The 14,049-nt window shown below is 37.8% G+C and overlaps 1 protein-coding gene across 8 annotated transcripts in view; it reads right to left on the bottom strand.

The window, feature by feature from the left end:
- Positions 1 to 2,486: 2,486 nt before the first annotated feature.
- The window catches only part of map7d3 (MAP7 domain containing 3), a 32,652-nt gene continuing 21,089 nt past the window's right edge, over positions 2,487 to 14,049 (bottom strand). For all 8 annotated transcript variants that reach the window (XM_059345761.1, XM_059345762.1, XM_059345764.1 and 5 more), the window contains 9 exons: positions 10,616 to 10,746; positions 10,262 to 10,482; positions 8,013 to 8,130; positions 7,033 to 7,318; positions 6,846 to 6,899; positions 6,129 to 6,195; positions 5,719 to 5,890; positions 3,792 to 4,060; positions 2,487 to 2,632 (listed from right to left, as the gene is read on the bottom strand). In XM_059345761.1, coding sequence (XP_059201744.1) covers positions 2,625 to 2,632; positions 3,792 to 4,060; positions 5,719 to 5,890; positions 6,129 to 6,195; positions 6,846 to 6,899; positions 7,033 to 7,318; positions 8,013 to 8,130; positions 10,262 to 10,482; positions 10,616 to 10,746 — 1,326 coding nt within the window. In that variant the 3' untranslated portion in view covers positions 2,487 to 2,624. The remainder of the gene's footprint in view (positions 2,633 to 3,791; positions 4,061 to 5,718; positions 5,891 to 6,128; positions 6,196 to 6,845; positions 6,900 to 7,032; positions 7,319 to 8,012; positions 8,131 to 10,261; positions 10,483 to 10,615; positions 10,747 to 14,049) is intronic.

Below are 14,049 nucleotides of genomic sequence, written 5' to 3'. Positions count from 1 at the left end.
ACTTAGAGCACTCAGCTCTGTAATCAAGCCCCCAAAGATGCAGCAGGAATACAGTATGTGTTAAGCAGCAGCTACAACACCCCCCAACAGGTGCTACTCACGAGTGGAAAAGAGGAGTAGGAGAGGTTTGGGGGGAGTTTGGATAGAGGCAAGTTTTGGGTTACGAATGAGACTTCTAAGAACATCTGGGAAGGAACAAATTACTTTCTTTTCTTCCAGAATATCACACAACTCTCCTACAAGTCTGTACAGTAAATCCACTCGTCAGTAACCATTATCTCAACATAGCAAGTAATTTGTGACAGTGCACAGAGTCTCATGTTTTTTTAGATGAATAATGGATGAAAGCCAAAAAGCGGGCAGCTCTGATGATAAATAATGAAGGACGGTTTATGGAGTCTGTTACATTCTTTGAGCTTATTAATCAAAGCTAAGATCTAAAAGCCCCTAGTCTTTATGTACAAAGAGATGTTAGTCAGCCAGCAGAGAACAAGGCAGAAATCAAGGTCCCCAAAACCTCGTGCTTGGACTGTTCAAGCATAGGGAATTTCAAGATTTCAATACAGTTCATCAAAAAAATCCAGAAGAGACAGAAAAAGTCTGACCCATGTCATGCTTTGTTTGGTAGATGCGCCCTGCCTCTTAATACAAAGAATAGCTGCGAGCTAAGCTGATATGCCTCCAATAACTGTCCAACAGCATGCTTTGACATCATATAAATCATATTTTGATGACATTAAAAGCATCATAAAGAGGCACAGCCTTGACTCTGATCATGGGTCACACATGGTGCTGAGGGCTGGAACAACTGGCCGCCAAAATGTCAACTTGTTTAGTCTCTGTGAGGCAATAATTAGAATCAGGACTTGGGGATGAAAGCTCTCAAAAATACAAACAAATACATATAGCATATTTTGAGAAACAGATAGTGGGGTCCTAGCTTGGCCCCTTGTTTTTTTTTTTTTTGCAGCGCTCATGTGGAAGAGGGCTTTATGAAGATTTTTCCAGGCTGCCTAAACGTGACCTAACAACCCTGTCACAGGGCACGAGTCAAACATAAACCTAACGTATAGCACAGTCACACAGAGACTTCAATTATCCACATCCTGACGCCACTCCATCCTAAACATGGCTTCATTTGCCTAATACTGATTATATACACAAGACAATAACACTTAAATATATGTAGAAATGTGTTTTCATATATAAACAAACAGCCAAATTTTATATTATAAAAAAAAAAAAAACGAATTGAAATGCATTTTGTCGGATGTAGCAGCTTGTGTGTTGGGAATTCTCAAAGATGGTAAACAAACTGATGAAAGAGCTGCACAAACAGAAGGATGGATGGAAACGTGTGCATGGATGTGTTGGTAAAGCTCAAGTCCAAAGCAGATAATTGAAAACCTGATTTTTAGTTGTAGCCAAACATTCAAGTTCAGTTCAGACTTTACCTATTAAGATAGCATGTTGCAGCTATGGTTATTCAAACGTGTGGTGCAGATGCAGCCGGTGGAGATGAAACCGGAACTGGATGCATCTCAAGATTCTGATGTAAATTATAATAAATTTGTTAGTAAACATACATTCTATATACATATGTAAAAATTGACAAAACCTAAACAAGCCCTAAATGAACAAACTGCAGAAGTTTCACTGAACAGGTGAATTCACTAGAGTGTTGTGAATTAATCTCAACACTATTTAAATGTAACAGTTGGAGTTGTGCTTCTGGCGCCCTCTAGTGGCTGAAGAAGGAAACATATTAAGTGGAGAGAAAAATAGGGCTGAGAGGACCAAGCTCTGAGAGGGGAAGTATGAACACAGAACTCACTCCTAAGTGTAAGCGCACAACGGACTAAACACTGCGTTTAAGAGCTTCAGCGCAAGCAATTTAGTCACTTCACTCACACTTAAAAATTAGAAGTTGGGGGAAAAATGGTAAGGCCATATTGCTGGATGCTGCTATAAGCAGCCGGTCAAGTAAATTTAGATAAATCACATGCGAGACTTGGGATGCTATCCCCAAAAAAACCCCGACAGAACAGAAACCTTAATGTTCCTTCCTTTAACTCACGATATTCACACAGCTTAATGTGCATGTGTCCTGGAATATTCTCATACAAGAGAAAACAAAAAAGACTAAACATATGATAACAATAATTACATTAACAAAGAAGCCACAATTAATAAATTACAACAAATGCACCCCTGACAAAGACAAAACTCTTAAAAAACATCTTTAAATTTGGACACAACATTGAAAAAAATAATAATCTGGAAACCTAAGCACAAGAGGAAGAGGAAAGAGACCTGAAGCAAGCATGTTGAAGGAATATATGGAATTTCCCTGAAGCATTTTTGTATATATATAATTTTAATATATTTGTTTCCTCATAATGTGGGGTGACAATTGTAGCACTTGGGCTGGTCTTTCCGCTTCACCTTGTGCTCCTCCCTCTGGAAGAGGAGGAGGAGGAGGAGGAGGAGGAGGAGGAGGAGGAGGAGGAGGAGGAAGCTGTTTGGAACTGGTAGAGGACTTTTTTTTGTTTTTAAAAGGAGCTCAGGTGGACAGGAACTTTACGAGTGCAACAGTAAGAGGCTTCTCAACGATGTCTGCAGCATCAAATCTCTACAGAGACACAGGAGGAAAGAGTTAGAGTCAATCAGGAGATTAAATACTTACTGTTCATGACATCAATATTTCTCAAATATGTGTTTTTATTTTTAAGGTATATTCAGATCATGAAAACCTTCCAAAGCACTTTAAGACTTATTTTAAATTTAATTATCAGATTCACTCTTATTCAACGCGTCAATCTTTAGATCTTCATCCTCCAAGATTTCTGACATGCAGAGGTCAATTTATTGTTCAATTTAGGGACCAAATTATGGAATACCTTTTCCCATCTGGCAAAGGACTCCATCTCTGTAAAATGCTTCAAAAGATGTCTAAAAGCTCATTTAACTGCTGTTTTAAAATTCGAATTCACACACAAATACACTTTAACATGTTAATTTCTGTTTTTAAATTGTTTTTGTTATTGTCATTATAACTTGTTGATGTTATACATTTGTTTTTTCTATTATCAGTTTTTACTTTCTAATAACTATGACATTTTAGGTGGAGGCTTTAAATAAGCCCATGTGGGTTTTCTGCCTCTCCCTGCACTTTACATTATATGTTATCTTTGTCATTTTATGTTATTCTAACTGTGCAAATAAAATAAAACCTAAATAAATAAAAAGATTTATTTTTAAAGCTGTCAATGCAGATTCTTTGAATATTAATCAATTTAGGATGCTTATTAAACGTTATTTTGTTTTGGAAGGTTATATTGCTAATAGGAATGGTGATGTTGGATGGTATTTGGTAAGGTGGGAAAGATTTATTGAAGTGGAAGGCTGGCATTTAATTTAACTTAACCCTTTTTTATTTTCTCTTAGGTTATCAAGTTTACTGATATACTGTGTGTTTTATGTGGTAATTATGTTTGATATATATTTGTGTCTTGTTTTAGTTTTGATGTGTTAAGGTTCTTGTTTATTATTGTGGTTTTATTTATTTATTTGGGTTGGTTTTGTGATTTTGTTGTTGTTGTGTTTTTTGTTTTGTTCTTGTTTTTCTCTGTTTGTTCATTGGTGATTTGTGTTGTGTTTTGTCTAAATTAATTAAAAATAAATAAATAAATAAAATAAAATAAAATAAAATAAAATAAAATAAAATAAAATAAAACCTATGTAAAACATTTTTTTTTCCAATAGATGAATAAATGTAAGTGAGTCCTCACCTGACAGGGCTTCTATGGGTTGATTAGAGGAATGCAGGGTGTTGACGGGGGTTCCCTTGTCCTCGAAGGCTACCCTGGTCCCTTCTGAGTTCCCGTCACAGTTGATCAAGACCTGGTTACAGTCCTTGGAGTGGACGTTGAGATCGATGAGTTCCTCAAAGCTCCACTGGTTTGATTTACCATTAAGACCTGAGACCAACCCCACCTTCTCAGAGTCCTGCTCGTTCAGGAACTCCGAGCCCTCGACGAGGCGGCCCTTAGGGACCGGACTGTATGGAGGAAAGAGGACGAGAGAAGTGGTTAGGACAAGAGTTAGAATGACAGATTTCAGATCAGAGTGAGAGATGGAGACATAAAGAGATGGCAGAAAGAAATCCAGTTGATTAAGGATAAGGTTTGTGTTATTTTATATACACTACCGGTCAAAAGTTTTAGAACACCCCAATTTTTCCAGTTTTTTATTGAAATTCAAGCAGTTCAAGTCAAATGAACAGCTTGAAAGGGTACAAAGGTAAGTGGTGAACTGCCAGAGGTAAATAAAAAAAGGTAAGGTTAACCAAAACTGAAAAATAATGTACATTTCAGAATTATACAAGTAGGCCTTTTGTCAGGGAACAAGAAATGGGTTAACAACTTAACTCTATGGAGTCTTGGGCTATTTTGTCCATTTTTTAAATTCTTTTCATGTCTTTGTAAGTCATTTTGTGTCTTTTTGTGTCTTTTTTTTGTCATTTTGTGTCTTTAGGTGTCTTTTTTGTCATTTTGTGTCTTTTTTTTGTCATTTTGTGTCTTTTTTTAGTCCTTTAGTCCAACATAAAATGTGATTTTGAATCTTTTTTTTACTTTCAAAACACTATCATGCTCAATAAAGAATTTTAAATGTTGCAAATGTGCATTAATGTCAGAGTACACTGAGACATTAAACTGCATCATTTTCAATTAAATTCTGGAAAAGTTGGTGTGTTCTAAAACTTTTGACCAGTAGTGTATTTCAACAAACTAACAAACAAATCCAGTGAAAGGCAACATATCCATCGTTCAGCACTTTGCAACTTCCCCTCCCAGTCCAAGCCCAATCTTTCCCACACAAGAAGGAAATCCGGTGGCTCACACTAGTAGAGCGCGTACCATTAAGGCTGAGTCCTTCCTGCGGCGGACCCGGGTTCGAATCCGGCCTGAGGTCCCTTTGCCGCATGTCCTCCCCTCTGTCTCCCCATTTCTATCTATCACTTTCAATAAAGCAAAAATGCCAAAAAAATAATCTAAAAAAAAAAAAAAAAGAAGGAAATCCTTAAAAACTAGTCACAAATATCATTTCATTTTTAGTCTGGAGGGGATCGTGCGATCTGTCTGCCCACAATCATATAATACTGGACCTATCAGCATAAGTTCTCCTGCATATTTGTGACTCAAGGACCTCTTGTGATTGTGGTGGTGAGCCACAAGCGTTGAAACAAATTAGCAAAAAGGCATTTCCAGTAATCGTCTAGGCTAAAAAAAAACCTCATCAGGCCACATTTTGGCCTTTGTTCATTGTGTCTCAAAAAAAAAAAGTTTAGTTTCATTTTTGAACTAGACATTAGCCAATTAATTCCATACCACATATGTTATAATCCACTAAAGTTAGGCATGATCCAACATGAATAAATATGTCTTTAGTTATCTAATCTACATCTTGAATGTAAGGGAACCAGGAGGGGAAACGGAGTAAGATTCCATCTTTGTTTGTGAGGGAAGAGGGAGACACTGGAGCAGAGATTTGTTAATGTCTCCGGATAGAACAGCTGGGCAGTGTAGTATTTTAACAAATTATAAAGCAAACAAATGTGGCAAAACATATGTTTTTCTGGAGTTAACTTGTGGCAGTTAATCATTATAATGTCAGTTCTACACTGGACAGTTTCTATGAGGGGTTCATTATCTTTACCTCACTGCCTGAGTGTCATCTGTGCTTATGCCATTGTTATTCTCCTTGTCGTCCGTCTCTGGTTTTCCATTCACGCTGCCCAGAGGCTCCTCTCGCTGCATCCCCGGCTCACCAGAGGACATACCACACTCACTGTCTTTGTCATCCTCCATGCCCATATCATCTGTCTGACCTATGATGTCAACAGAGAAAGCAGAGTTGGATGGAGTCAAAAGTCACGTCGAGAATTATGTAAATTCATACAAACAAGCCATTTATGTAAAGTTCATGCAAAGAAACACACAGAGGGTAAGACTCGCCTTTGCTCTCCGTGACAAACTACCACATTCAAACATGCAGTGATGCGTAAGATCTGACATCTGATCCTGAACCTGCCTTCAATGTGAAAGCTCAGGAATGACAACACTTACTCTGGCTGTCGCAGTCATCTCTGTCATCGTCATCGTCCTGTTTATCATCATCATCTCCTCCCTCTCTCTATGCACAAGACACAAACAGCGTGTTAACATGCACCAAGGTTTTTATAGTTAACGAAATAACGAAAACTAAAATTAAAAAAACATTTTCGTTAACTGAAATAAAAATAAAAACAAGAGTTTTTAAAAAAAAAAAAACTAACTAAAACTGTATTGTGTGGTTACAAAACTAACTAAAACTAACTGAAATTATCGTGAAAATGTCCTTAGTTTTCATCTTTGTCAACTTTTTTCATACATAATTCAGTGTTTCTATTTCAACATGAAGGAACACATGGTAAATATGTTTACTGAGACTGGGATGTCTACACTCCAACCCAAATACAAAACACCCGGAACTGTAAGAGTTAATAACCTTATTGGGGCTGAGATGGATAAACCAAAGGAAATGAAGGCACATACCCATTACAAAAAAACTAAAACTAACACTAAAACTAATAAAAACTAAACTAAAACTAAGCATTTTCAAAAAATAAAAACTAAACTAAAACTAGCAAACTCACTCTAAAAACTAATTAAAACTAACTGAATTTGAAAACAAAAATTCACAACGAAATTAAAACTAATGAAAAATCCAAAACTATTATAACCTTGACATGCACTCAGTGATAGACTCAGTGAAGACCATGAGCTGAATGAATGTGAGCTCACCTTAGAATCACTTTGTTCTCCTTTCCTTGTTCTCTTCATTATCTCTTCAATTCTCTGAAATGGAAAAATATAGCATGTTTTTGGAAATCATTTGTTTCCTATGACTTAAAATAATATGTTGCTTTTTTTGGTCAGAGGAGATTTTGAACTAGGTCTCAATAAAAAAAGCAACATAGTCTCTCCATACCTTCTTCCTCTCCATTCGTTCCTGCTGGTTCTGCTGCATGATGCGGTCTCTCTCCTGACGGACTCTCTCCGCCTCCTCCAGGGCCTTGGCCTCGGCCTCCTCCCGCTCCTTCTGGAGTTCGGCCTGTTTCACGGCCTCCTCCTCTGCCATTTTCACCCGCTCCTCCTCTGCCAGGCGAGCATCTTCCTCCTCTTGAATTTTCCTCTCCTCTGCAAGAATCTTCTCCTCCTCCAGGCGTTTCAGTCGAGCCTCCTCTGCTAAACGCATCTCTTCTTCCTTTCTCAGCCTGGTTTGGTGAAGAAGAAGCAACAGCAAAGGGTTTGAAAGCTTATTTCAATTATTGTTAGCCTAAAAAGTGCTTATATGGGTATTAATCATCCTGATATTATGAAATAACCTGCAATGTTTTACTGGTTGCAATGAGTGATCTTTCCAGATTTTCTGTACTTTTCTGTAAACTGTATTCATATGCTCGTAACTATTCGGTTTCCCTTTATAAAAACAACAATTCCATTAAAATCAACTTTGTCAATTAACGTGTGGGTGAAGGAGATGGCATCCTCTGTGGTCCTGGAAAGACTGACTTATATAACCAGAGGAAAGGCGGAGGAATTTGAAAAAGTGTGGAGACCCTTACTGAGTTGTTGCTGTGTTGCTGTTTTTTGTAGTTTTTTTGTTTGGTTGTTGTTGTTGTTGTTGTTTTTCTCTCTTTTGTTTTGTTTTGTCTGGTTTTGTTTGTCAATTTACTTGTGTTATGTGGAATATGTGAAATGTGATGTATCTTTTTTTATGAGAAATGTAACTCTGTGATCATGTTCCACTGCTGTCTATAAATGTGTAAAATTCAATAAAAATATTGTGGAGAAAAAAAAAAAAAAATCAACTTTGTTTGATGCCAGTACTTTGCTGTCGTATGCTAAATAATGACACATGTTTTTTTCAGGAGGTGGGAATAACAGATTAAATTAAAAAAATCTTACTTCTCCTCTTCCTCCCTCTGTATCCTGAGCTGCTCCTCTTTCTCTTTCTGCTCTCGCATCAGTCTGCGATTCTCCGCCAGGATCTTGGACGCCTCAGCAGCGGAGTTGGCTTTAGCGTCTGACAGTTGGAAAGACTATAGAAAAATACGTTTAGCACTTTATGTCACCCTGTCACCCATTTCTCAACGCAGTGCAGAGCTGAGGGCACAGCATCTGGCCCTCCACAGAACCAATGAGTGAGGATGAGTGATGACTGGGACCAGATTGAAAGCAGAATGCTGCAGGAGGTTGGCCGTCACAGAGAAAGACAGGAGCAGAATAGAGAAACAAACCACCTGATACAGAGTTGTGTGACTTTCACATGATCATCTCTGTGCTCTCTGAAAGAAAACCCTGGGAATACAGTTACATACAGTACACAGGGCTGAGTTATATGATCATACATACCATGACTCTGGATCACTTTGTCTATTGTCTATAGATTACACCATTCCATTTATATTGCAGAATTTATTCCTTAAAAAGTATCTAAGTGTATTAGTCAATAGCAGGTAATGGTGCAAATCAATGAGCAGGACTGCTTCGATGGGAATATTATAATTTTTTTTAAGCCACATTTTTACAATACAATATTAAGATATTGGTTGTTTTAGACTATATGTTTTAAAAAGATGAATAATTTACTCATCGGATATCTGGGTTTTTAATTATATTAGAAACAAGTTGAGCAGATGTTAATAATAATAATAATAATAATAATACATTTTATTTGTATAGCACTTTTCATACAGAAATCTCAAAGTGCTACAGAAACAAGAAAGAGAAAACTCATTAAAATCAGCAGTAGATAAAAAAAAGACACGGGTAATAAAGTACATTATGCAGAGACAAAATAAAAACATCTAGGGACAACCTAAAAATGCCTCCCTGAACAGAAAAGTTTTAAGCCCTTTTTTAAAGGTGTCCACAGACTGGGGTTAGCTGCAGCTGTTGGCCAAAGGGTGTCAGAGAAACAGATTTTTAACTGCTTTATTCAATGTTTTTACTGATTTTATTGACTGGGTCAGTTTGTTTTGGAGAGGAGGAGACCTCTGCAGATAATGTGGCTTCCAGTGAAACCTCCTTAAAGATGAACACTGAAGGAATCCTAACCCAGAAAAACTGACTGTGTTGGTGGTGAAGACAACAGCTCCCGTGATCCAACCTTACTTCATGACATCACCAAACTGCCTATTGTAATAATTGTGATTTGGAGATCTCTACAGTACCGTGACAGTCTCTTCTACATACATACCTAAACTGGGCCAACTACAACAATTCTGCTCTCATGCACAATGACAGTCTTTGTCTGATTGCATTTGTATTAAATCATTATGAAGATATTTTATCTTGCAGAGCATGAGTCTCTCCAGGAGATGGCAGCAGCAACAACTCCAGATCTGTAACAGGATGTGACTCCAGCTGGAACTTAATAGGTCTCCTGCTCCTCTGAGATTTATTGCAAACTGAGCTGCTGCCACGTCAGTTCGTCACATCAGTACGCACACAGATGATAATATATAAAGAGATAATCCCCATCTCTGATATCTATACTCTGTTTCCTCTGCAAGCTGGCTGACATTTGATAAAGATGATAATGTTTGATTAAAATTAGAACAATACTCTTACACATTTTCTGCAGCTCTAACAATTTTGATTTTTTTCCCAGTTATTATTATTACTCCTTTGAATCCCATTAGAACCCTTTATTTCAGTATAAATTATGTAAAGTCCAAAAGGAACAGGTGATTGGACAAAGAATATGTGGAGGGTGACCAGCAAGAAGCTGTTGTGTAGGAACGATGTTTAACTTGCAACAGATTGAGGGACACCAAATTATTCATAGGTTATTATCTGGAACAAGATGTGCCTCAGTTAAATGTCAATGAAGAAATTACTTTGATCTTTTTTTGGGAGTGTAAGTAGGCTTGGACCCACATGGCTGAGAGCTTCAGCAATATTTACATAGTTAAGATGAAAAAGATGTCTCGCCGGATCGCTTCCCTCCGTGAAATTGACAGAATGTCTCGATGCACCAGTGCAAACATCCTGGTTGCCAGAATAAAGATTAGCCTCTGCAAATATTGGTACTGACTAATTAAAACCTGTCCGCTGCCCATGAGTGTAAGGTCTGCCTTTATGTGGACCAGTTCTTCATGTTTGGTACCAACATGAAAAACCTGTTTTAGTGTACAATACAACAGGCTCACCATCTTTCTCTTTGGTCTTGCTGGAATCAGAGGATTGTGGAGACGTAGCCTGGAGAGGAAGCAGATCACTGGACTTGGAGCCCCTCTTTCGCAAGGTGGGGGGCCCTGTTGGAGTGAGAGCCGGTTTCTGGATAGGTGGTGGTTTTGCTGTAGCAGGCTGGGGGGATGGGGGCCGTTGTTTCATTGCACCAGGTGAGGGTGGGCGTGACTTGGGAGTTTGCCTGTAAAAATAAAGTGTGAGGTGTTTGTTTTGTTATAAAATCTAAATGAAAGACTCTCAAAAAATATCGCCAATACAACAAAAAAAGTGTAAAAAATCACTTAATCTGTACAGGAGAATGCTTGTAGTCTTACTTGGATGCTGCTGGGGAGGGGGTCCTCTTTGGGGCGGGGTTGGGGGCTGGGGATGGTGAACGGTTACGCCCCAGGGGGGTAGAGGGGGAGGCGGGACGTCGCCCTGCAGGTGATGTTAACTGCTTGTCCTTCTGTAGTTAGAGATGGGACAGAAAGAAGTGAGCAAGTCATTCATGACAACCACAGAAAAAAGATCATGCAAAGATCTCAGTATTAATCCTTACAAACACATTTACCTCTTTAAGTAATTTAAATATCACTGCATCATAAACGAAAACATTATTGTTGTATATGTTGTATTAGTACTGCAGAATGATATGTGAAGAACATTACAACAGCTGCACTACTAGTATTTAATGAAGCAGTAATGAAGGGTGGACATGTTAACACTGAAGACTGATAGTATCAGATAAAATATACTATATAACAATAAGAATTTTGTTCAGTTAAAGTAATGAAGCTTTTTTTCTTTTTTGTCACATTTTCATTATAAAGCTGACGTACGACTAAATAGTTTTTTGGTTTTTTTTCTTAAAGAGAGGGCAAAAAGTTGTTACTTTAAAAACCACACTAAAAGCCCTGTGTGGACATAAATTGTAAGCGCTGAAAAAAAAAACAGGGAAATATATTTTTTTAAAGTCTTTATTTTTTCTTTATTTGTGGTTTGGTTGTGGCAACTGATAAATGCAAATTAATCTTTATAATTGGATTGAATCAGGAGCTTGTATAAAGAAATAAGTAAGTAACTGTAACTAGAATAAAAAATGTTTGCATTTAAAACAGTGATGCAAAGCTGTTGTCAAGAAGCCATGGGTCAGGTTTTAATTATTCTATTTTTAATGCTCATGTGCTCTGTTTGGCTGTAAACCATGATGACAGAGGGCACAGCGAGGTCAAGAATCTGACAAAAACACTTCCTGAAGCCTTTATTTTCTGAATTATAAGTAAGAAAAAAATAGATACAATGCATTTCATGTATCCTTGTAAGAAATTGCCCTTATATTAAACTATAAGCTCTGATCACAAAGCTTGACAACCGTCCTCTTGAGAGGATGGGGAGAGAGAGCAGGAGGGTAAACATGTGATTGGTGCAGTTTCAAAAACAGGGACAAGATATTCATTTCCTATTTATGTCAATATAACAGTGGAGCAAGAACGGTATATGGGCACAGTGTCTTCGTTCAAAGGACACAAACAGCAGTATCAGCCATTTACTGAACTTAAACCATGACAACCCTTAACCTCTCATTACGTAAAGCGTAAAGTGTTTTTATCAACCATTAAAGTTTTTTTCTTATAAACTTTTTAATAAAAGAATCCCCAATGTCTGCAGCCTAACTCAGTTGATTTGAGAGACACTATTTAACCAAAGTGGCTCAAAATGCCTAAATGACTGTGGCTGTGAATTTCAATTATCTCCACATCAATCTCTGCATGTGGAGGAGAGGAGACAATATAATGGTGAGGAAAATCAGAGGCCTTTGACTTTAAACCCCAGGGCCAGGGTGGGGTCTGCTTTGCATGGCCTGATCTGTCCTTAATCAGGCCACTGTTGATCCCTTTGTCTCATGCTACGACAATGCAGGCCTTCACAGCCACAGAGGAGGACAGGCAGGTTAGAGAGAGAGAGAGAGAGAGGAGAGAGAGAGAGAGAGAGAGAGAGAGAGAGAGAGAGAGAGAGAGAGAGAGACAGAGAGAGAGAGACAGAGAGAGACAGACAGAGAGAGAGAGAGAGAGAGAGAGACAGAGAGAGACAGAGAGAGAGAGAGAGAGAGAGGGAGAGACACAGAGAGAGACAGAGAGAGAGAGAGAGAGAGAGAGAGAGAGAGACAGAGAGAGAGAGAGAGAGAGAGAGAGACATGTGACATGGTTGTTTTGTTTTTTGTTTTATTTTTTCTTCTTTTTTTGCTGGGACAGTTAGATTGTATAAATTATATGTTGATTGTAATTCAATGATTGTAAATATTGCTTTCTTTTATTGTTATTAGTTTTTCTTTTCTTTTAAAATGAATAACAGAATTATAATAATTTATTGTAAATATTGCTTTCCTTATCTTGTTATCTTTTTTTCTGATGCTTGCTTTGGCAATATATACATTGTTACGTCATGCCAATAAAGCCAATTGAATTGAGAGAGAGAGAGAGAGAGAGAGAGAGAGAGAGAGAGAGAGAGAGAGAGAGAGAGAGAGACAGAGAGAGACAGAGACAGAGAGAGAGAGAGAGAGAGAGAGAGAGAGAGAGAGAGAGGGAGAGGGAGAGGGAGAGGGAGAGAGAGAGAGAGAGAGAGAGAGAGAGAGAGAGAGAGAGAGAAAGAGAGCGAGAGAGAGAGAGGCACTATGGGTCACCAAGTGAGAACATCTGAGACATTACTTAGCAGCAGCAGTAAGTAGGATAACATGTTGTCAATGTATGAACAAGTTGATATTATGAGTGAGCAGGAAAGGTCAAAGACCAGCTGGAGTAACAACATTTCCCTATGGTTAGCATTCTGCAGAAGTACTTTGACAGGCAAATGTAGCCGGATATGTGCATATAAATGGGAGATTCTTTAGTGTCGTCTGCCTATTTCTCTGAGCAGCGTCGTTTCAATGCAGCTGAGAATGCGTTCGTTGTCATTACATAAGACACCTGTGTGCTGTCAAAAGGTGTCGCCATCTTCCAGCACTATAGATAATAAAATCATGTGTCATCTACTTCAATTTCTTATGGTCTACCCATAATTTCCAAGTCAAATTAAATGACTTTCCCATGGAAATAAAAACATAGACAACATAACACTATATCCTAGCAATTACCTACCTACCTACGAGAACTGCAATGACTAGTTGACTATATTAAACTGAATTTTTTTTTGGTTCTGGACTGACGAAAAAAAACACAGACTTTGAGAATGATACATTTACATTAGACATTTTATAGACCAAACAAATAGTCAATTAATCAAGAACATAATCACTAAATTAATTAATAAAAAAAAAAAATTGTTGCAGCCCTACCTTCTACTGTATACGGGGTCTGAAATTAGCACCCGCTAATCTCACATATAAAATCATCAGACTGTTTACCACTTTGGCAGACAGGTAAAAATGACAACAGATATAAACATTTAGTGAGGTTAGTGTATGATTGGATTTATAGGCCTACAGTCTATGCTGGGGAGCCAGGGTTGTCTGCGTTAATATGCGTTAACAGTCCCTGAATGTATAATATTTGTGATTTTGTTTTTTGAAAGTATGCAGTATCAAACTCATTTCTACAACCATGGTCCACACATGTACTAACTATTATCATGCTGTATTTAAATATATAAAGAGAGAATTACAGATATAATCTTAAGAGACACATCAAGGTTACCGTCAGTGAACGCAAATTGAATGACTTCCGACCAAACAGTAGCAAAAACATTTTTTTAAAAATTGAGACATGGCTGTGAC

The sequence above is a fragment of the Centropristis striata genome, chromosome 12, assembly GCF_030273125.1.
Source record: "Centropristis striata isolate RG_2023a ecotype Rhode Island chromosome 12, C.striata_1.0, whole genome shotgun sequence".
Lineage (NCBI taxonomy): Eukaryota > Metazoa > Chordata > Actinopteri > Perciformes > Serranidae > Centropristis > Centropristis striata.
Note: the sequence above shows the minus strand (reverse complement) of the source record. Positions and strands in the feature narration are given on the sequence as shown.